Source organism: Durio zibethinus, chromosome 16 (genome assembly GCF_047325235.1).
Source record: "Durio zibethinus cultivar Kanyao isolate XHJ-2024 chromosome 16, ASM4732523v1, whole genome shotgun sequence".
NCBI lineage: Eukaryota > Viridiplantae > Streptophyta > Magnoliopsida > Malvales > Malvaceae > Durio > Durio zibethinus.
Window position 1 is genome coordinate 3,718,279 of NC_143177.1, and position 24,282 is coordinate 3,742,560.

A 24,282-nucleotide genomic window follows, 5' to 3' on the forward strand; every position below is an offset into this window, starting at 1 on the left:
TTAAAATACTGATTGATAATGGATCATCTATTAATGTTATACCTCTGGCGATATTGTCAAAGCTTCCAGTAGACCCCTCTCACATACGAAATAGCCACATGATTGTAAGAGCGTTTGATGGGGCACGAAGAAAGGTAATTGGTGATATAGAGATCCCATTACAGATTGTTTATTGTACCTTTAATGTCATATTTTAAGTAATAGACATAACTCTAGCATATAATTATCTACTTGAAAGATCTTGGATTCACACGATCAGAGCTGTACCTTTATCATTACATCAGAAGGTAAAATTTATCATTGAAGAAAAACAAGTCTGTGTGGATGGTGAAGAGGACTTATAAGTAACAAAGACCTTAACAACTCCTTATGTTGAGACAACAGAAGAAGCAATTGAATATTCTTTTAGAGCTTTTAAAGTAGAAAATGCTACTTACGTAAGAGAAGGGTCAAGGATGCTGATCCTTCAATTGTCAAAAGCTACGAATATAATGATCAAACAGACTGCTAGTAAGGGTTGGTGAGCTGGGCAAGGCTTAGGGAAAGCTCTACAAAGAATCACAAGAGCACCATGCTCGATTGAAAATAAAAAAAGATGGGGGTTAGGCTATAAGCCTACAGTTGTTGATAAAAAGAATGTAATGCTAGAAAAGAAAAAAAAGAGAATTACGCGTCTTAAAAGATAAAATTCAATTGATGGGAAAATGGTGTTCCCATATTTGTATGAAACCTTTCATTTAGCTGGGCATATCTATCTTGGGTCGACAGGAGTTGAACAAAGAGGACTGGTAATAGGATTAGAGAAAGCTTTCTCACGACTTCAAGTTGAAGTAGATGAAAGAGTCATGCAAGATGAAGAGATCTTTTTTCTTTTTTAGGAGACTCAAAGAATGGTGTACCATTTTTGTTGTCCTTGAACCTTTTGAACTCAAAAATTCCAATTGCTTTTGCCCAAGAGCATGCAGAGGTTAAATGTATGGGCTTATTTTCATTGTTTTAATAAAATGATGAATGCAATGCATTTCACTTATACCATGTTCTCTATTCTTTCTATTTTTCTTTTCTTTCGTTACCATTCTCTTTGCCCTTACCAAGATCAATATATATTTCTTTGTGATTATACCCATTTTTAGGTTTTCTAATAATAAACATTATGGATGACCAAGGCAATAACTCCGAGTTTGATTTTGGAAATTTGACTCACATTAGCGAGCTTGATAACGATGCTGATTCAGAAGACTATGATTTACCTCATGATCTGTTGAAATGGATGGAACAAGAAAAAAAATTATAAAACCCCACTAGGAATCAACTGACCCATTAAATTTGGAAGATGGTGACAATAAGAAAGAAGTCAGGATCGGTACTTCACTATCACCGATCGAGAAGCAAAAATTGGTAAATTTACTGTAAGAGTACATGGATGTATTTGCATGGTCTTACTAGGATATGCCAGGCTTAGCACAGAGGTGATTGAGCATAGGCTGCCTTTAAAACTAGAATGTCGACCAGTATAATAGAAGTTGAGGCGCATGAAGCCAAAAATGTTATTAAAGATAAAAAAAGAAGTAAAAAAGCAATTTGACGTAGGTTTCTTGGAAGTAGCCAAGTACCCTGAATGGGTAGCCAATATAGTCCCAATTCTCAAGAAAGATGGAAAAGTTAGAATGTGTGTGGACTATTGAGATTTAAATAGGGCTAGCCCAAAGGATAACTTTTCATTGCCATATATTGATACCCTTATGGATAACACTGCTAAACACTTCACTTTTTCATTCATGGACGGGTTCTCTAGCTACAATCAAATCAAAATGGCTCATAAAGATATGGAGAAAACTACATTTATGATAATGTGAGGGGCGTTTTGCTATAAAGTTATGCCTTTTGGGCTAAAAAATGCTGGTGCCACATATCAAAGGGCGATGGTCACTCTCTTTCATGATATGACGCATAAAAAGATAGAGGTATATGTTGATGATATGATAGCTAAGTCTCAAGAAAGTGAAGATCATGTTGTTAATCTTAGAAAGCTTTTTGAAAGATTACGGAGATACTAGCTCAAGCTGAATCCAACCAAATGTACTTTTGGTGTTAAATCTGGAAAATTATTAGGGTTTATAGTCAGTGAAAGAGGTATAGAAGTAGACCTTGATAAAATTTGAGCCATTCAAGAATTATTAGCACCACCCATGCAAAAGGAGATGAGAGGCTTTTTGGGGTGATTGAATTATATTTCTCGCTTCATATCCCAACTTACCTCGAAATTTGATCCAATCTCCAGGTTGCTTCATAAAAATAATCTTGGTGACTGGGATGAAGAATGCCAAAATGCATTTGAAAAGATTAAAGAGTATTTGATAAGCCCATCAGTGTTGGTTCCACCAGTTACAAGAAGATCATTGATTTTATATCTAACGGTTCAAGAAAAATCGATAGGATGTGTATTGGAGCAAAGAGATGAAACTGGCAAGAAAGAACATGCTATATACTATTTGAGTAAAAAGTTTATAGAGTACGAGACCAAGTACCCCCAAATAGAATGGCTTGGACTACTCGTAGACTCAGACAATACATGCTCTACCATACGACATGGCTAATATCAAAATTGGATCCCTTCAAGTACATTTTTGAAAAACTATCCTTATCAGGCAGGCTAACGAGATAGCAGGTCATGCTCTCAGAATATAATATTGTGTATGTGATACAAAAATCCATAAAAGTAAGTGTAATTACTGATTTTCTTGCTAATCAAACTACAGAAGATTATGAACCTATGAAGTTTGACTTTTCAGATGAAGATTTGATGGCAATCTTACAAGATGAAGATAAAGAGCCTGTAAGAGAGGTATGGAAAATGTTTTTCAATGGGACATCCAATATAATAGGGTATGGCATTAGAGCAGTGCTAATATCCCCAAAAGGAAATTATTACCCATGTACCGCGATGTTAGATTTCAATTGCACAAACAATGTTACTGAATATGAGGCATGTGTCATGGGGTTACAGATGGCCATTAAAAAGAAAATTGAAACACTAAAAGTATATAAGGATTCAGTCTTGGTAATTTATCAACTAAAAGGTGAATGGGAGACCAGGGACTCGAAACTAGTGTTGTACCAAAAGCACATAGCTGGCTTGAGGAAACATTTTCAAAAGATTCAATTTCATCATATTCCTTGAGAAGAAAACTAGATTTCAAATGCCTTGGCCACTTTGGCAGTGATGTTTAAATTAAATAATAATATGGGAGTCCAACCCATTAGAGTACAAATGAAAGTTTCACCAGCCCACTATTCAAATATGGAAGAAGAGGTAGATCGACAATCATGGTACTATGACATTGTACAGTATATCAAGTGTCAAAACTACCTAGAGCAAGCTTCAAAAAATGATAAAAGGATCATTCGAAGATTAGCAGCAAGTTTTGTGCTTGATCGAGAAATTCTATATAAAAAGAGTAGAGATCAGATTTTGCTAAGGTGCGTCGATACTGTGGAAGCAAAAATGATACTTGTAGAAGTACACGAAAGAATTTATGGAACACATGCTAATGGGCATATGATGGCCAAACAGATCATGAGAGCTGGTTACTATTGGTCTACAATGGAAAATGATTGCATCAGTTATGCTAGGAAGTGCCACAAATTCTAAATTTATACAGATAAAATTCATTCTCCTCCAGTCTCGCTGCACGTTTTGGCACCATCATGGCCTTTCTTCATGTAGGGAATGGATGTGATCGGACCCATAACCCCTAAAGCTTTAAATGGGCATCGATTTATCTTTGTGGTAATCGATTATTTTATAAAATGGATGGAAGCAGCTTCGTATGTTAGTATTACGCGATCAGTGGTGTGCAGATTTATAAAAAGAGAGATAATATACCGGTATGGTCTCCCGAAAATGATTATCTCATATAATGCTAGCAATTTAAACAATAAAATGATGAAAAAATTATGTGCACAGTTCAAGATCAAGCATCATCATTCAGTACCATATCGCCCAAAAATGAATGGTGTAGTGGAAGCTGCGAATAAGAACATCAAGAGAATATTAGAGAAAATGACTGACACATATAAGGATTGGCATGACAAGTTACCTTTTGCTTTGCTTGCCTATAGAACATCAATCCGAACTTCTACAGAGGCCACCCCGTTTTCCTTAGTGTATGGGATGGAAGCTGTGTTGCCAATTGAAGTGGAAATTCCTTCTCTGAGGGTGTTAATGGAGACAAAATATATGAGGCAGAATGGGTTCAGGATCATTTTGAGCAACTAAATCTTATTGAAGAAAAAAGGCTCTCAACACTCAGTTATGGACAAATGTATCAAAGAAGAATCATGCAAGCACATGACAAAAGGATACGACCCTGATGCTTTCTTGAGGGCGAATTGGTTTTGAAAAGGATTTTGCCATGTCAGCTTGACAATAGAAGAAAATAGACGCCCAATTGGGAAGGTCCATATGTGGTAAAAAAGGTTTTTTTTGGTGGAGCTCTGATCCTTACAGAAATGAACGGAGATGAATTACCAAATCCTGTAAATTCAGACATTGTCAAGAAATATTTTGCTTAAAAAAAAGAAGAAAAAATATATAAAAAAATGAAAAAAAACAAAAAATAAACAAAAAATAAAAAAAATGAAAAAAAAAAATGAGAAAGGAAGTGATTCAATTTGAAAACCCGAAAAGGGTGGTTTGAGTCAAAAGGGGTCATTTAAGCTGAAAACCTGTAAAAGCGACTTGAATGAAGGTAGAGCTCGAAGAAAGTTTTTCAAAGAATGAAGGAGTGGCACCGAATGGATGAATTGTCACCGAAATTAAAAGAGATAATTTTTAGGGGGCAAGTTCTCATTAGTCACAGATGTGGGGTAAAGATTGGTCATATGAAATCACAGGTGATAAGATCATAAATGTAACGAGTTTTTGGGAAAAGATCTGGTCTGAGTAGGCTGAGGTCATCCAAATGTTCATTATTTAGAGAATTGATATTTGATTTTTGAAATGAGTTAACTTTTCTTTATGTCTTGAAAGGCTTATCTTTCTAAACCTGAAATACCCTATTACTGGTCATATTGCACACCCAACTTTGAACCTGAAATCATTGCATTTGTCATTTAAAATTAAGATATTGATTGATAAAGTTCATAATAGACCAATGCATCGCTTGAAAAGAGAATGCAATATAAGGATGACAAAAATAGTAACATGGAGACAAAAAGAATGAAAGGAAATCGATTGATTACTGAAGACAAAGAAGAAAAAAATGGTAAAGAATAAAAAAAAAAAGAGAGATTTTAGGGCGATTAAAAGCCAGATGGGTCCGTCATGAGACAGATTTCTGTTTGAAAATTGAAAGATTTAAAAAGGACGAGATTATTGAAAGCAGCTTCTAAAGTTTGAAAGAATTGAACCAAAAGTTAAATTAACTTGAATGAAATGCATGATATAATTCATTGACGGCATCCTTGTCTTTTCATTCATCACAATCATTGCACGCATTACATGCCTCTCGATAAGTTGCATAGAAGGTTCCTTTATGAGACATCAGGAAAAATCAACATTTTTTTTATATCATGCATTCAATAGACAAAAGAAAAACACTCAAATTAAGCTCATATTTTTCATAATCATGCAATTTATAACATATGATCAACTTCAACCAAAAATTACATTATCAAGAAAGTATATGACAGTTAAGCATTCAATATTCAATCAAGAATAGGTAACTAATTTCAAATTCATTTGAAATAAAAGTTTAGAGGTTCTCCATTGTGTGTCTAGAGTATTCAATCTTCAAAATCACAATGTAACTCCTTACTTTATCACACCTTTAAAAGACATTACTCATTTGATTTTTGGTATCAAAATTACTTTGAGTCCTTGAAAGTGAATGACCAAATCTCATGTTCCTTTTGAAATCCATACTTGTCTAATTTTAAATGGGACTTTTCTTCTTATAGGACAAGTGGACTGAAATGACCATGAAAATTATAAAATTGCATTTAGCCATTTTAACACATGAATTATTGAAACCTTTATTTTTTTCATTTATCAAAGCTTCAAACTTCTTTTTCAAATCAAAATTTTCTTTTTCAAGCATTTCATTTTTCTTTTGGAAAATTTTAAAATTCATTTTCAACTTTTCATTTTGTTTTCCCAAGTCATTTTTTGTACTCATCAAAATTCTTTTTCAATATTCAAATTTGAAATCATTTTCTTATGTTTCAAGCTCATTGATTCAAATTTAACAAATAACTCATTAAAAGTAACTTGTAATTCATCAAATGCTTATTCATAAGATTAAGTTTGAGAATTTGTTACCTCAGTTTCATCTAAAGCCATGAGACATGGTCCATTATGGTTTGTGGATTGGTATTCAATTGAATCATCATCTTTATTTTTTGTGTCACTTGTTGAATATTGGCTTTCATAAGATCTTTTTTCAAATTTCTTCTTCATTTTGTCTCCATGTGTTTCATCTAATTTCTCTCATATCTCATTAGAGGTTGAGTAATTTTGTGACCAAGCTAAAGTTATAGAAGTGTAGAGCTCTATGAGAATGCATTTGGCCTTATCATCATCTAGTATTTGCTTAATGTACTTTGCATCTTTGGAAGGAGTTCCAAGTCCTATTTCTGCCATGAACTATGCTCCAATATAATGAGCCATTATAAAAGCTTTCATTCACATTTTCGATTCCAATAGCTCATATTAATCAAACTTAGGAGTTTTGAGGACTTTCTCACTATCTTGGAAAATACATTGAGCCATAGGATCTTTTCTCAAGGTTTTTAGACTTACAAAAAAGAGTCCAAACTCTACTATGAATTATTAGCTCAAGTGTAGATAACAATTCAAGAGATGGGTGAATTGGATTATTTCTAAATTCTTTTTTGAAAATAAAATTTCAAGTTAATGTAAATGGGAAGTTGAAAATATATGAAATATATGAAATTAAAGTGCAATTAAATAACAATGAAAATAAAAGAGTAGGAATAGAGAAATCAAACTCAAAGATTTATAAAGGTTCAATCATTCTCTAAAGGTACCTACGTCATTTCTTTTAACCTTACTCACCAAGAAGTTTAATCCACTAATTGAAATATCTCTTACAAGATGTAGTCCTTATCTTTTTTAAGGCTTAAATAGTAACATTTTCCCTTTATAGGATTCTACTCAATCTCACTACAAAACTCTTAAGAATATACCACACCTCTTACTCTCTAGTCCCCTTTGGATGTCAAAAGAATTTGCAAACAATGAAAAACATCTAATAGGTAAATGTTTGCTAATGTTAAGTATAAAGAATGGTAAAAGAAAAATAAATATAACTTGGATATAAGAATAGGAAGAATTAAAGCTCTAATATTTAAAATTCTCTTGAATTCTTGAGAGAATGAATATAAGGCTTGTTGTTGCCTGCTTTCTTACTTCACAAGTGTGTTGCATGTCTAATTTATAGAAGAAATGAGTTTGTAGTCATTGAAAAAGACTGGGAAATGAAAAACCATGTTTTTCTCATTTCAAAGTAGCTATTAGAAGTTGTTTGGGGTGAAGGGATCGATTGGTTCTTGAATTTTACTCAAAATTTGGTCGTTACAGGAGAAAGGATTGATCTTTTTTCATACCCCATTGATTGATTTTTGCTGATTTTGCATCAAGGGAGATTTTGGATAAACAGTGATGTCAATTGTCTCCTATTTTGCACTTTACTCACTAACTTGATAATATCTTGAGTTGCATAACTCCAAATCAAGACCCATTTGAAGATTTAGAAACAAGACTTAAAAGGCTTTTATCCATATAAAATTTACCATCTAATTTAGTGTATAAAAATTTAGTGAATTTTCAAAACTACCTTTTGTGCAGTTGTTAGATAATTGCATAATCTCTAGTAAAAATTCATAATATTTTCTTAAAAAATTTAGATTTAGATTTTGTTTTAGCTATTATATAGTAGACTCAAAAAGCTTTCCATCTATATAAAATTGAAATATTAAAACTTTGTAAATCAATATAGAAAAATAAAACAAATTCAATGTTGGAAAATCTTGTTATCACAAAACATCTTTCTTTAGTTAATCCATTTCTCAAAACCAATATTATCAAAATTTTATTGAGTCCAAGAAGAATAAGTTCACTTTATAAACAAAAATTAGACTTTCATTTAAGCTCAAATAAATAATCTTTAAAGCTATTTTTGGTTTAAGAAATACAAAAACATAAAGAAAGGTTTGTTTGTACTTTGAAAAAAATTTTACAAAGATTTGTCTATCTTGAAAATTTATATTTTTGATATAAACATTAAGACCAATCTTTTAAAGAAATTTTCCAAGATATTTTTCAAATCAAACATCACTTTGAAAAAATTATTATTTACTTAGTACAAAAAATAATAAAATTTAAGAACATGTACTAAATAAATCTTTTTCAAAATCTTAATCAAGTTGATTTAGCTTAATGTTTTGTCATTTCAAAATAAAGATCAATTTAAGGCTAATACAGCTAATACGAAACATTTATTGATGACTTAACTAGAAAGGTATGGTTTTATTTTTTGAAGAATAAATCAGATGTGTTTAATGCATTTAAATAGAGGAAAGCCATGGTTGAGAATGAAACAAATCTAAAAGTCAAATGTTTAAAGTCCAATTATGGGAAAGAATACTTTGACAGTAATTTTAGGTGTTACTGTGCCAAGAATGATATAAAGATGTTGAAAGCCATTCTGAGGACACCTCAACAAAATGGAGTAGCCAAAAGGATGAACAAAGCCCTAAATGAAAGTGCAAAAAGCATGACAATTCACACAGGGCTACCTCAAGCATTTTGGGCAAATGCAGTCAACACTGTTGCTTTCTAAATCAATAGATGTCCTTCAGTACCTTTGTATTACAAAATATCAAAAGAGATTTAGAGTAGTAAAAAGGTACAACACTCATTTTTAAAAGTGTTTGGATGTCTTGCCTATGCTCATATTGGTGATGTTGCCAGAAGTAAACTTGATTCAAAATCTAAGAAATGCTACTTCATCGGCTATGGAGTCACTAAGTTTGGTTATCATTTTTCGGATGATAAAAAAAATTATCAAAAGTAAAGATATGATCTTTAATGAGTAGATTTTGTGTAAAGATAGGTTAAGCAATATTTTAGAAACTACAGATTCAAAAATGAAAAAGCTTGAAGTGATTCACTTGAAAGACTTTCTAGTGAATGATTTACAATAAAATGCTCGAGAAACTCAAATAACACACCTATAGAAAAATAAGATAATATAGTCTCAAATGTTAATCAATCCATTCTAATAGCAAAACTTAGAAAATCTTCAAGAACAATCAGGTCGTCATAGAGATTTTCTCCCTTATTGAATTACATTATTTTAACTGACAAAGGTGAACCAAAATGTTATGAAGAAGTAAAACAAGTTGATGATTCAATCAAGTGAGAGCTAGTCATGAAAGATAAGATGGATTCCTTAATAACAAACCAAACATAGTAGTTAGCATAATTATTAACAGGAAAGAAAACATTGCAGAATAAGTGGGTTTATTAGATAAAAGAAAAATATGATGACACTAAATGATATAAAGCAAGGTTGGTGGTAAAAAGGCTTTCAACAAAAAGAAAGCATTGACTACATCAATATTTTCTCTCTAGTGGTTAAATAAACCATAATCAAAACTATTCTTAAGCTAATGGCAAAAGAAGATTTACAATTATAGCAAATGGACGTAAAAGTAGCCTTTTTTCATTGTAACCTAAAAAAGAAATTTACATGCAGCAATTACAAGGTTTTGAGGTCCAAGAAAAAGAAAAAATGGTGTGCAAGTTTCTGAATAGCCTATATGGTCTGAAACAAGCTCTTAAACAATGGTATAAAAAGTTTGACAACTTCATGTACAGCAATGGTTTTTCAAAGTGTCAAGCATATCATTGTTATTATATCAAAACATTTGATAGCTCTTACATTATGCTTTTGTTGTATGTCAATGATATGTTGATTGCCAAAGCAAGCATACAAAAACTTGAAAAATTGAAAAAAAAAGTTTTTAGAGTAATTTTCAATAAAGGATTTTGGCGTTGCAAAACAAATATTTGGAATGAGAATCATCAAAAATAGGAAAGTCCTTAAGCTATCACAATAAGAATATTTAAAGAAAGTGCTTTACAAATTCAACATGGATGGAGCAAAACTTGTGAACACTCTTCTTGTTAGTCATTTCAAATTGTCTAGAGACCAAGCACCTATAACAAAGTAAGAAAAAGCTTACATAGCTAAAGTGCGTTATACATATGCCATTGGCAGTCTTATATATGCCATGGTATGTACCAAACTAGACATAACACATGTAGTGGGAGTTGTGAGCAGATATATAAGTAATTTGGGAAAACAACATTGAAAGGTTGTTAAGTGGATTCTCATGTACCTAAAAGGTATAACAAATCTAGCTTTGTGTTTCAATAAATCAAACTCAAGATTGCATGGTTATGTTAACGTTGACATGGTTGGCAATATAAGATAATAAAAAAAGTAATACCAGTTATGTTTACACGTTGGGTGGTATAGCAATTAGTGGGGTTTCAAAGTTGTAAAATATAGTTGCATTGTCTACTATTAAGTCAGAATATGTTGCGATGACAGAGGCTAGTAAAGAAATTATATGGTTACAGTCTTTCTTGAATGAACTTGGTCATAAGTTTGATAGAAGTATGTTGCATTATGACAGTTAGAATGCCATTCATTTGGCCAAAAATCATATCTATCATGTCAGGGCAAAGACTGTAACAATTGAAAAGATTCAAAAAAATTATAATTCAGCTGATATGTTAACAAAGATTGTAACAACTAAGAAACTAATATTGTGTGCAACTTCAGTTGGACTTCTCTACTAAAAAATAAAAAGTCGCAATTGCTATATGAGGAGACAATTGATAATGAATTAGTCTCCAAATGGGAGATTGTTAAAGATGTGGAGACAAATTCAACTTTCATTTATTATTGGAGATGAAAATTGATTGTTATAACTTTCACCATTAATTGGATATGAAAGTTGGTTAGAAAATATGGATATAAATTCAACCTTCTTTATTATTGGAGATGAAAGTTGGTTGTTGAAACTCTTACCATTAACTGTAAGTTGTCAGAAGGAGTTAGATGATGCTTGGGAGATAAAAGTTGTAATTAATAGAGGGCTTGAACTCTATATATAAAAGAGGCATTGGTTTGTGCTTTTATGTATAAGTCAAGTGATGAAGTGAGAAGAGAAAAAAGAGATGTAAAGAGTTAAAGAGCTAATGCAAAATATAGAAAGTAAGAGATAGTTTTTCTTATTTGTAATTTCTCATCTTCATCATAGTAAAATTTTTACAGCAGTTTCAAAAGTGGACATAACTTTTAGGGTGAACCACTATAAATCCTTAGTGTTTTTGTGTAATATTGTTATTTTTTACATATAATATTGCTTTTGGTCTATAGGATAGGCTCTTAATCCCCAACATTTTCTTCAAGCTATTTGGAGTTAATATTTTATGAATATTATATTAAATCAAAATTATTAAATTAATTATATATATGCATATTGGCTATAAATAAATAATATTTTCATATCAAAATCAAATATAAATTTTATAAAATCAAACCAAAAAAATTCCCCAAACCCTATTCAATCTGTTAATATATCAGCAAATGAACATCAAAGATCTTTTGAGCTATTTGAGCTTAAAGTCTTGGACCTAGTAAATGCAATGGCCCAAAGTAAATACCTAAAAAAAGATTATCAAAAAATAATCTTGCAAAAAGCCCTCCAAGCCCAAGAGGCACTAGCTTTATATTGCCTTAAACTAGTCCATTGCTTGCTTAGTTTTTCCTTTTGGAGAACAACCCATTCATAAGCTAAGGCCTTGGAGTACTTTATAAAGAAAATGGATTACTATTAGAATTTAACACATTTAACAAGAAGAATGTTTCTTTTCATTAAGATTAATAGACCTTTTTTTATGTACATACAATATATGCAACAGGCTTAAATTAGGTTAAAATAATAAAAATCCTAATTTTACAACTTTATTTAAATAAATTTTTATACTTTTATTATATTTAAATAAACCCTTAATCTTTTTTTGCCAATAATAAACTATTAATCTTTAATTTGAATCTAAATAAGCCATTAACCTTTAATTTATATCTAAATAAGTCTTTAAACTTTTAATTTGTACCTAAATAAGTTCTTAACATAAACCATTCTTTCATTTGAAATAAGGATTTATTTGGATATAAATCAAAATATAAGAATTTATTTGCATACATAGAAATATATAAGTTTGTTTAAGAAATGTGAAACAATACAAGGGCATTTTTTAGTATTTTAACCCTTAAATTAAGTCAGAATAAATTAAGTCAGAAGCATCCCTTGTGAGATAAAAAATCCCTAACCAATCATTAAGCCAACCTTTGTTTTCCTACATCATGTGTAATAGTCATCTTCCTGCCTTCATCAATAACCTCTCTTCATTTATGGAGGCTTTCCAAAGATTTCATTCTAAATCATCTAAACCTTAACAAAATTTGGAAAATTAAACTTATGTTCCATAGCATATCAAATAAAGAAAGAAACAATTAAATTGTCAACCACTAGCCACTTACGTCCCTTCTAAAGAAAATGAGATAAAAGAGGAAATATAAAGATGTCAAGGAAGAGAAGTTGAGAATCACAATGAAATTACAAAAATGAGCTTGGAAAATAAAGATACAATATACCATATTGTACAAGAGAAGTTCATGTTAGAAAAAATAAATAAGAGAATAGAAAAAATAGAAAAAATTTTAGTTTTAAGGCGTGAAAAACACTTTATTAATAGCAATTATGTCTTTAGGATATAATAAAGCCTCAAAACTCTCCAAGTAATAGTAGTGAAAATGATTACATTAAAATATCTATTTATAATGAATGAACAGATATAACTTCTATTCAAATGGTTATGACTTTTTTTATAATCATGACCTTTATGAACAATAATTTATTTATATTCAAATAATTATAACAATTTGTCATATAATAATTATTTCTGTTCAAACATAATTATTTAAAATATGAATAAAATTAAAACAAAATTAATTCTATTCATCAATAATTAAATTTTTCTATCTAATGTGAGATACACCACATTCTAAACTGCAAACAATCCCCCACCAGTTTGCAATGTTGGTGTTTAATATTTAACCTTTCACATAAATAAATATTATAAATACAAAAATGTATCTCTCAATTTAAAACCTTCAGTCAGAGTATATATCTTAGAATTCTAATGAAATTAATGATGTCTGTAGATTAAACCTCAACTTCTAGTGTTAGAATTGAAGATATAACACACATAATACTTATTTATTATTCTTTTAGAGGTTTACAACTGCTTTAGCATTAGCATTGTTATGGTCATGTGCTTATCATATTCATAAACATTTACAAGAAAGACCTTAATTTTTCTTGTTGAAGCAACACCACTTCTATGTTTATATAAGTAGAATTTTCATTATGTCTCCATTGCTTTAGCCATTTAAATACTAAACTCTATTAAGAGTATAAAAACTTATCTTCCCCAAGCAATGGATCATATTAGTTTCTAAAATTTAAATGGATTTTACTAGTACTAAACAAATACATAACAATAACTTGTTTTTACCCATTAAGCTTTGTAATTAGAGATTACTAATTCAAAGTTGGGTTCCCATTGTTGGTGTCTAATAGTAAGGGTTTAAATTCATTCTACTTATAGTATTACTAACCAAATATCTTTGAATTCAATTTTCTTTTATGATAATTATCTCCACTTGAGACTAAATCTCTAATATAATCACTTCAAGCTAATAGGTCTAAACTTTTCATTTTGCATATCATATATATACTTTAGACATTGTTGCTCGTTCTTGTCATTTAAGAAATAGATGGTATTAGTTGTGGCCACAACTATATACTCATTAATATAAAATTTCAGCCATTATATTTCTTCACTGTTATCTATTTTAATAGAATTATTCTTTTAGTACAATTGAAAATTAAATGAAATAAAATAAAATAAATTCTTAACCTTGGTGCTTGTTATGTTTTCTTAAAAAATTTTCAATTATAAGAAAAACAAATTTGTTATGTTATGCTATTTATAATGATTTTATTTTCATCATTAACAACATAATTTTCATTAATGAATATAATTTTGTCATAAACACATTCAAAAAATAGATCCAATGAATTTTGTCAATCCTTGAAATAATTCACCCAAAACACTTAATTTTATTCAATTGATAATTTTTTACTTATAATAATTCATGTTAGGTTGTTCAATCACTTAGATGACAAAAAAAATGGAGTAATTTAATACAATTAAGAAAGATTAAATAATCTTAACATATAAATTAATCATATATATGCATATTAAGATAAAAAGTTGAGAGAAAATTAAATCAATTGTTGTTTCAATCAAGGTAAACAATTGTTATGGCAATTTAACAAGATCCAATCCTAAGCCATTGTTAGTTCCACTACCTCCTATATCATCTAATTTTATAGATGAAAAGTCCAATTAAAGTGTTTAATAAATCACATAGTGTTAATTATTAGTGGAAGGGATACAATTGATTTGTATTTGATTTGATATTTGTTTTTGTTCATGGGAATAACAATTATAAAATTCTAAAGACAAAAAATATAAAAGAGAAATTAGTTATAGATGTTAGACTAAAATGTAAGAATGATATGTTAAAGAATTATTTCAAGAGACTAAAGAAATTTAATTATGTTATCAATGATCGAATGATCAACTCATAAAATCTATAAATAATAAAATCATTAACATACATATATAGTTAATATATTAAAACAAAAAATTTGAATGTAAAAAATAGAAAAAAAAAATATGCTTCATTGACTTAATTATGATATCTTTAATGAATTTATTTATCAACATAAACTACATATACAATTATTTTTAAAATAACTAAATAAACAAATTTCATATAATTATTTTATTTCTATGCAACCTAAACTTTGATCTCGTTTTATTTTTATTTTCATTTGATTTGAAAAAACATTCTACTTATAAAAAAATGAGTTTAATAATGAAAAAGGTCATTTAAATTAAAATTTATAAAAATATTACCAATGGTATTTTAATCTATCATTGGTAATATTTTTTAAATTAAAATTTCATTAGGGGTATTTTAGTCAATCATTTTTAACTCTTTTGTAATCTAATTATAAAAAAAAGTTTAATAATAAAAAATTCATTTAAATTAAAATTTATAAAACATTTACTAAGGATATTCTAACCAATTACTTTTAATAATTTTGAAATTAAAAATTAAAAATTTTAAATAGTTTAATTTCACATAAATTTTATTTTAAATTTTAGTTAATTTAAATTAAACTTAAATAAATTAATAAAAATTATATATTTAAAGATAATTTATTAATTTAAAAATTTATAAAAATATTTAAGTCGTTCGTTACTGACACTCATTCACTTTTTTATATATAATATATATATATATATATATATATATTAACCATTGAATAAAAACGTCTAGTTAGCAGACTTTCATTGGCGGAACTTATTAAGAGTATAGTTAGTAGAAATTTGATCACTGCCTGCAATTTTTCTTTTATGTTTTTAAACTAGGTTCGACCACTCGCAAGATGATTACATTAATGTCACAATGCAAGATTGCCCCCCACAACATTGCATGGATAGAAGTAAAAGGTAATGATACCAATTGGGAAATGAGAGCCCCATTATCCCTATGTATTGTATTGTCTTTGTTACATGGTTAAGATTTGCGTTGGGTAGAAACTTGAAAGGGTGGACTCTTTCTTTTATTTTTTTAGAGTCGTCATCGTCAATGAAATTCTTATATCTATCTTTTGACATCCTTTACATTTATAGTCGATGTCTTAATAACAGTATCTTTGTAAAGATTTATAAGCATATATAAATTTTTTATCAACTAAATATGTAATTGAAATATTTTTTTATGATTTAATGTTATATCTCAATTATTTTATTTGTTTTAAATCAAATTATGGTATTGCCCTTTACTCTTTTCTTTTATTTTATATAATAAAAATACCAATCAAATGGAAAAAAGACAAAAGGCTGATTTAGATTGAAACGTGCCAAAGCTGTAATTATTATGGAAAGTTATGCCGACAATTCAAACAAATTACGGTGTGGTGTAATTTTTGACAATTTATCATTGGAAGGTGGGGTTCCAGTCCACCACTGCAATTGCTTTATTTTTTTCCTCCTTCGAGTGAACAACTTCACACCTCTAGTTCTTTTTTATTTTAATTTTATTTAAAAATTATAAAGTAATTTTGTTAATTTAATATAAAACAAATTTTATTATATAATAAATTAGTAAATAAATAAACTTTATTATATAATGAATTAATAAATAAATTTTAATTATTTATCAATAAAATTGTAATTTTATTTAAAAACAATTTGACTTTTTTAATTATTTATTAATTTTGATAAATATTAAATAATTTAAATTTTTTAATCAATATTTTTAATGATAATATTTTATTTTCACTACTATTCATTTTATCATTATCTTACTTTTATATCAAAATATATATTTTATTATTAATTTTAATTTTATTATAATAATTAATTTTAACTTAATTATTAATTTTATTATAATAATTAATTTTAAATTAATTATTAATTTTAATCTTATTAAAATCAATTCATAATCCATCAAAATCATCTGTAAGTAAACCTATTGAAAAGACGTGCACTCACAAAAAGGATGTGAGTATTTAGGAGAAATAAAATGGAAAAAAATATTAAGTCACTCAAGAAAAGAAATAGTGAAATATTAGTGGTTTTCTTCTTCAGAATTTGTACGTTTTCACGCAATGGATGTGAAAGGTATGACAAGACATTTTTCTTTCATCCATCTCCCTGGCTGTCTCAACCTCGATATAGTGATAGCAAAATTACTCCTATCTTTCTTTGACAGCATGCACTTACTTAGGGACGGGAATCCGCTACGCCTCCAACGAATTTTAATTCGATTTAATTTTATGGGATCGATTTTTTTTAATTTAAATTTTAAATTAAATTAAATCAAATAAAATTAAAAAATAATTGAGATTAAATTGAATTTAAATTTTAAATAAATTTGATTCGATTTGATATTATATAAAAAATTATTTTTTAATTAATTATTTAATTTTTTATTTATATATTTATATAATAATATTTTTAAATATTTATATTTAAAAAATAATATTTTATTAATTTCAATTCGGATCGAGTCGAATACAGTTTATATAATATCGAATCGAAATCGAATTCGAATATGAAAAAATAAAAAAAATTTCGAATAAAATCAAATTCGAATTTAATAATACTTAAAGTCAAGTTGAATTCGAGACAAATAAAATCGATCTCAAATTCGATCCAATACCAACCTTACACTTATATATGTTTGTCCTCTTTCACTTGATTCCCATTTTAGTTTGCCAAATGGAAAGTATTGTTGGGTTCGAGTAGATCAGGAGCTATGGAAAATTGGAAATCATTGGAATCTGGGACTTAATTTTGTTCATGTATGTAAATATTTTTAAAAATAATATATTTAAAAGATATAAATTTTAAATTTTTAACTTTTATAATTTATTTATTAAATAATGAATCTCGACTTACGTGTCATAAATAAGATTGAAGAAGCTATGTTGATACAATTGAATATTGGTGATATGAAAGAGAATTTTACACAAAGCTAACATATAAAACTATTAATTTTTTAGTGCCTTGATGTTGGCTTTTAATATATAAAGCCATGATAATTTAAAATAATAACAAAATTTTAAACTATTCAAGTTATGATCTCTTATTTATTAAAAATAAATTTTTAAATCAAAGATAATTTAAAATTAAAACTATTACTAAAAATAATCATCTAAAATAAATTTACTTTTTAATTCTAATATTAAAGCCAATCTTATCTCAGAATCTTATCTTAATATATATTCGCAACATGATATCATTATCTCTAAACTACGATAATGGAAGTCATTGTTATCTTTTCCTCCTGGACTTATATATATAGACGTGAGTGTGACTCCACTTCCAATTTTCAAATTGGTAGTTGAGTACACTTTTTCTTTTTCACTTCGCCCTTCGACAAATTTAGGGTTGGCGTATCAATTCATTTTTTATGGGTTTTTATTCTAATCAACTTTTTAAGATTTTTTTTTTTTTTTTGAAAATTAAATTTTGAGTCGGATCAAATAAAGTAATAATAAAAAAAATTAAATCAAATTTTAAGTAAATTTGATTCGATTTGATATATAAAAGAATTATTTTTAATTATTTTATTTAATTTAATATTTATATATTTATTTAATTTTATATTTATATTAAAAATAATATTTTATATTAAAAATATTTTATTAATTTTAAATTGAATCTAATAAAATATAATTTATATATTATTGAATTAGATCAAATTCAAATATAAAAAAATAAATCTTCAAATCAAATATTATGATATAAAATTAAATCAAATTAAAAAAAAAACAAAAATTCACTTTGACTCGGCCTTACCCGTTATCATTCCTAGCCAAATCCTCTGCTTAAGAAACAAAAGCTATGTCTTCTCATTGGAGGGGAAAGAGAAGGGTTTTCGGAATTAATAAAAGAGAGAGAAAAAAATAAAGACAAAAATAAAGGGAATTTGGACGCTTTTAAGGCTGTGTACATTGATCGATCAGGCTGGCTTGAATCTGTAGTCATTAATTATTTTGTTTTGAAATAGACCACATTAGTAATTGAATACACAAGATGCTACAGCTGGCAAGACTGCTTGTAAAAATGTGGAGATTAATGTTGGTTAGAATTTCCTGATGACCAATAAAACTTATCTCGTCATGAATTTTTTTAAATTTTATAAAATTTAAAAAATGTCACATATTTTATTTTTAAAATATTATATCTCATTTTATTAACTTCGTTGATAAATCTAAAAACTTAAGGTAAATGAAATAATTTTTCTAAATATATGTATATATGGAAAATTTTTATATGTCTGGGAAAACCTTTTGATTGAATTGGAGAATTTGCAAAATTAATTATCATCAAACCATGATCACCACCCTTCATTTGTCCACGCTAGTCTTCAATTTTAAGTAAGTGTGTTTTGCTCATAATTAATTGAGTTTATATTTAATACATTAATGATGTATAATTTTTATATATTATCAGTAAATCAAATAATGATATCTAATTAATGAGTAAATATTAATATTTAAAATAAATATTTATTAAAAAATTTATTCATTAATAAAATGATATCATTTGATTCACTTTATTAATAAAATAATATTATCTTATTCATTATAATGTATAAAATTTATATATTAATAATATATTAAATATAAATCCTAATTATATATGATGCTTAATGCATAAGAACTTTGCAAACTTCTCTTTCGTATTTCTATAACAACTTCTACATGAATGTTCACGTGCATTAAGGTGATAGATTTTTTTTTTTTTAATTTTAGAGACAATTGACGGAATTTAAAATATTTTTAACTGATTACAGGTCCAAAATTAATTTTTAAATACGATTAATGAAAATAAAATGTTATATGAATATCATATATATGTGATGCAATTTACACGTATATAAGGAAAATGACAATACCCCAAATTATAAGGACAAAAATCACATGGAAAGAATTTATATTTATGAAAATAACAAGGAGAAATTTGTAATTTGGAATGACTTCTTCCCCCTATAAAATGTTGACTTGTGTTAACAACTAGAACCTTTGTCCTCAAAATCTTGGAAGCTTTGCCAGCTCTCTCTCTCTCTCTCTGTCTCTCTGTCACACTGTCTCTTTGTTTCTCCAACAGGGGATTGGAAGGCATGGAACCATCGGTGTTGGTGTCAGATTTTCTTGCAAAGTGCGGTGGGTATGCAGTGGTAGATGGTGGGTTCGCTACTGAACTTGAACGCCATGGCCAAAACCTCAATGATCCTCTTTGGAGTGCCAAATGTCTTATCAGTTCTCCCGATCTTGTTCGAAGGGTACTTCTCTTCTTACCTTGTAATCACGTTTGGACATGCGTGTGTTTCACATAAGAAAAGAAAGAAAAAAAAAAGAATTTTGCCTAATGTTTATTCTTTTTTTTTTTTTTTACTACAAGTTTTTATTGGATTCTTCGAAAAAAGTAGTAACAAGACAAACAGGTTTTTTTTTTTCCGTTTCCTTTTGAAATTATTATTTCGGATTATGTTATGTAAAAAAATAAAAAATTTCGAGAAAAATAACTGAAAATCAAAAACATTTACGAAACATTGATTCTTTAAGTTGTGTTCGGATGATTTTTTATTTTTGTGTTTTTTTTTTGTTATTTTTAATAGAAAATAAAAAATAAATTCAAATTAAAAAATCAATTAAACAAAATCTCATTAAATAAAATTTAATTTTAAAAAAGGTTAATAAAAAAGAAAAATAAAATTATATATTTGTCACTAACTTACAAGACACAAATATGAATTGACATATCATCCGCCTGCAACGTGTTAAAAGCTAGCCTTCCCAGCTAAGAGATTTTCTTGTGGTATGATGTGAGATTTTCATGACATTTGTCTATTCCTACTTTTGGACAATCAGAAGATGTCATAGAATATATTATTTCCTTATTTCTTTGATACAATTAATTATTAAAAGGAGGAATTAATTTATATTAGCATAAAATTAAAAAAATTATATTTTTTAATTATTAATTTTAATAAATTTAAAAAATAATAAAGATAAATAAAAAAAATTTAATCTCATTTTTTATTTATTAAAATCAATAAATAAAAAAATATTAATCCATCCCCAATTATTAATTAACATTTGTATTCTAAACATATTATATTTCATTCAAATTTGCTATAAAGCATCAAATATGGTTATGTTTGAAACGTCTCCAAAAAAAAGCTGATTGGAGGTATGGTACAACGAGGAAGGAGAGGAAGTCTCTTCGTTGTGCTGCATGCAAACATAACCAAATAAATTGATTGACAGAAGTGAGGGAAGGAGTGCTTCATATGGTTGTTTGTTCCATTTTATCCAATAAAGATGGAAGACAAGTCAATGTTTTCTTTTTCATTTTCTTATATCAATGTATAATCTAGAAATGCTTGGAGTTTGCATTTAGAAAAAGTGAGACGCATTGGTTGATAGCATATCAACCAAACTTTAGAAGTAATTCTTTTTCCTTTGAAATTCCTTTTTATTAAGCTAAGGGTTTGACAGTGCTTTTTTCCCTGCTAAAATTAGTTCCAGACGTGCGAGTATTCGTAACTTTTCATATTAATTGATCAATATGAATGCAATTTGTTTAAGAAACTTGAGATTAAGGGGAGAAAGAAGGTTACTTCTAACTCTACAATCAGGACTAGAAAAATTGAAAAATAGAAAAGCTAGTAAATTTGGTAATTTGTATATTTATATTGTGTTTATTTTATATCAAATATGTATATATAAGTTATTATATTTTAATTCGTGTCGATACATCAAAAATAAAATATCTTTTTTTTTTAAACTCATATACAATTTTTTTTATCTTTTTATGTGTGTCATTCATATTTTGTCTAAAATTAACAGATCTGTACCAAGCAATGAAATACAGTTGATTAAAGTCATTGTTCTAGTATTTGCCTTGATTAGGCCATGATATAGAAATTTAGCTGTTAATAGAAGCTATTCTTCCTTCAATTTCATTCCAAAATTCAGACTGATCAATCACTAGATGTCAAGTAATAACCACCTGCTATTTTTGTAGAGAGGAACAGATTTTTTATCTGCCTTTTGTAATTTTGTTTGCCTATTGACACGTTTGATATAACATATTTGTAGGTTCACCTAGATTACCTCGATGCTGGTGCAAATGTGATTATAACCGCATCTTATCAGGCAACTATTCAGGGTTTTGAAGCCAAAGGCCTATCCAGGGAAGAAGCTGAAACATTGATTAGGAGAAGTGTTGAAATTGCTTGTGAGGCTCGGCAAATTTATCATGACAGATGTACCAAAGACTCTTGGGACTTCCTTCACAGCGAGAACATTACCACCAGACGTCCAGTTCTAGTTGCTGCTTCTGTGGGCAGCTATGGGGCTTATTTGGCTGATGGATCTGAGTATACGTAAGTAAGGCTATTAATATTTATGATTTTACTCAATTTATGGTCCTCATAATTAGTATTTTTTAACATTTCTGACATTAATTGTTTGAAATTTTCGTTTTCTGACAACATCTCATATTTTCCTGTGTTCCTTTCCAGTGGCAACTATGGCGATTCAATGACAATGGAAAAATTGAAGGATTTTCACAGGAGAAGGGTACAGATTCTGGCCAAATCAGGTGCTGACCTCATTGCATTTGAAACCATTCCAAACAAGCTAGAAGCACAGGTATTTTCTATCTTTATATGCTACAAACCAATGGTTTGACAATGTCATTACAAAATACTTTTCCTAGAACAATTTTCTTAGCTGTGGTTTTACTTACTGATTTTGCTTGAATCAAGTGCAGGCATATGCTGAGCTTCTCGAGGAGGAAGGTATAGACATTCCAGCTTGGTTTTCTTTTTCCTCCAAGGATGGAGTCAATGTGGTTAGTGGTGATTCTATTAGTGAGTGTGCCTCCGTTGCGGATTCATGCAAGCAAGTTGCTGCTGTAGGAATCAACTGTACCCCTCCTAGATTTATCCATGGACTAATTCTCTCCATTAGGAAGGTAATCATCATTTGGTGTTTGCAACTTCTTTTAAGCTGAATTTTTTTTTTTTTTTTTGTGATATATAAGAAGCCATGGTACAGGGACAGGAAAAAGAGATGCAAATGATGAGATTTAAACTTCAGACCTGCTGAATGACATCTCTATGATGGCTATATGAACTAACTGAGCTCGTGGTTCTTTTAAACTGAATTTTACTAAATTTTCCATCCTCCCTTAAATAAAATGAGTCGTGATATGAGATGTTCACATCATAAAACCAAAATTTATTCTCATTCTATGGTAAAGATTGTTATGCTAACAATGATCTTGCAATTTCAGGTGACAGATAAACCGGTGGTCATATATCCCAACAGTGGTGAGACTTATGATGCAGAAAGCAAGCAATGGGTGGTCAGCGACTGCTTGCATTTTTTTTTCTAATGGTTATTTTAGGACTGAATAGTGATCAAGAAACTGAATTGGAGCTTTCTTTTGCAGAAATCAAGTGGGGAAGCAGATGAGGACTTTGTGTCATATGTAGGCAAATGGCGAGATGCTGGCGCATCTCTCTTTGGTGGGTGCTGCAGGACTACTCCAAACACCATCAGAGCCATATCCAGGATTCTCTTTGACAAATCATCACTTACCTTGTCCAAGGCTGAAGATAATTAAATCAGATGTTAATCTGAAATTTTACTTTCTTGGACATTGACCATATGAATCCTAAATGGATCAGAAATATCATAATCAAGTCAATGTAACGACATGCTCTATGTGACAAAAATAAAGGTTTATTTACCCGTCTTGTGCAGTCTGTTTGAGAAAGGTATTATAGGTTAGAGGAACTTTATAATTTTTAGTTTTTCAGAATTATGAAGAAAAAAATGAAAAGAATAGGATTATCATAATTTAAATATACAGAACTAAAAAAAAGCAATGTGTTAAGTCAAATGCATTGACATACTACAAAGATTCTTCTGGTTGTGGTCATTCACTTGAAGAGAAAGCATTGAAGTTTCTTAGGAGGATAGAAAAGGATTCATGGAAGCCAGATATTTCAACTTTACTGAAAATGTGCTGCAGGAAGAAGAGGATGAAGATACTTAATTTTTTGTTAAGCCACATTTCAAACAACGATGTCAGTATTGATCATGCAAACTATGCTGTTTTGGTCTGTGGGCAGCTAGACTTGGTTTTCTTATATTATCCTTATTGTTCTTTGAGGTCGACAACGCAAATTCTTCTAGTTCTAGGTCTTGGCAAGTGGCATCCAGAGGACGATCCAATAGTTCAACTTCTAGTTCTAGGTGATTTAACTGAACGGGTGCAAAAGTTTTGTTAATTAGAACTTCATGGACAAGAAGCGCCGGATGATATTCTGCATTATCAGAAATCTTGCAGCTGCATGCACTTGGCAGCGCTTTTTCTACATGTTAATAAGCTGTCTTCAAGAATCTGCAGAGTCATGTTACCAATGATGTAGCTCGTTTGTTTTC

General features: G+C 28.7%; 1 protein-coding gene across 1 annotated transcript; it reads left to right on the forward strand.

Moving 5' to 3' along the window:
- Positions 1-19,844: 19,844 nt before the first annotated feature.
- LOC111291509 (homocysteine S-methyltransferase 3-like) lies at positions 19,845-23,584 on the forward strand. Its single transcript, XM_022883353.2, has 6 exons — positions 19,845-20,102; positions 21,925-22,211; positions 22,350-22,479; positions 22,601-22,804; positions 23,126-23,197; positions 23,285-23,584. The coding sequence occupies exons 1-6, from the start codon at positions 19,941-19,943 to the stop codon at positions 23,456-23,458; spliced, it is 1,029 nt and encodes a 342-aa protein (XP_022739088.1). The 5' UTR covers positions 19,845-19,940; the 3' UTR covers positions 23,459-23,584.
- Positions 23,585-24,282: the final 698 nt, after the last annotated feature.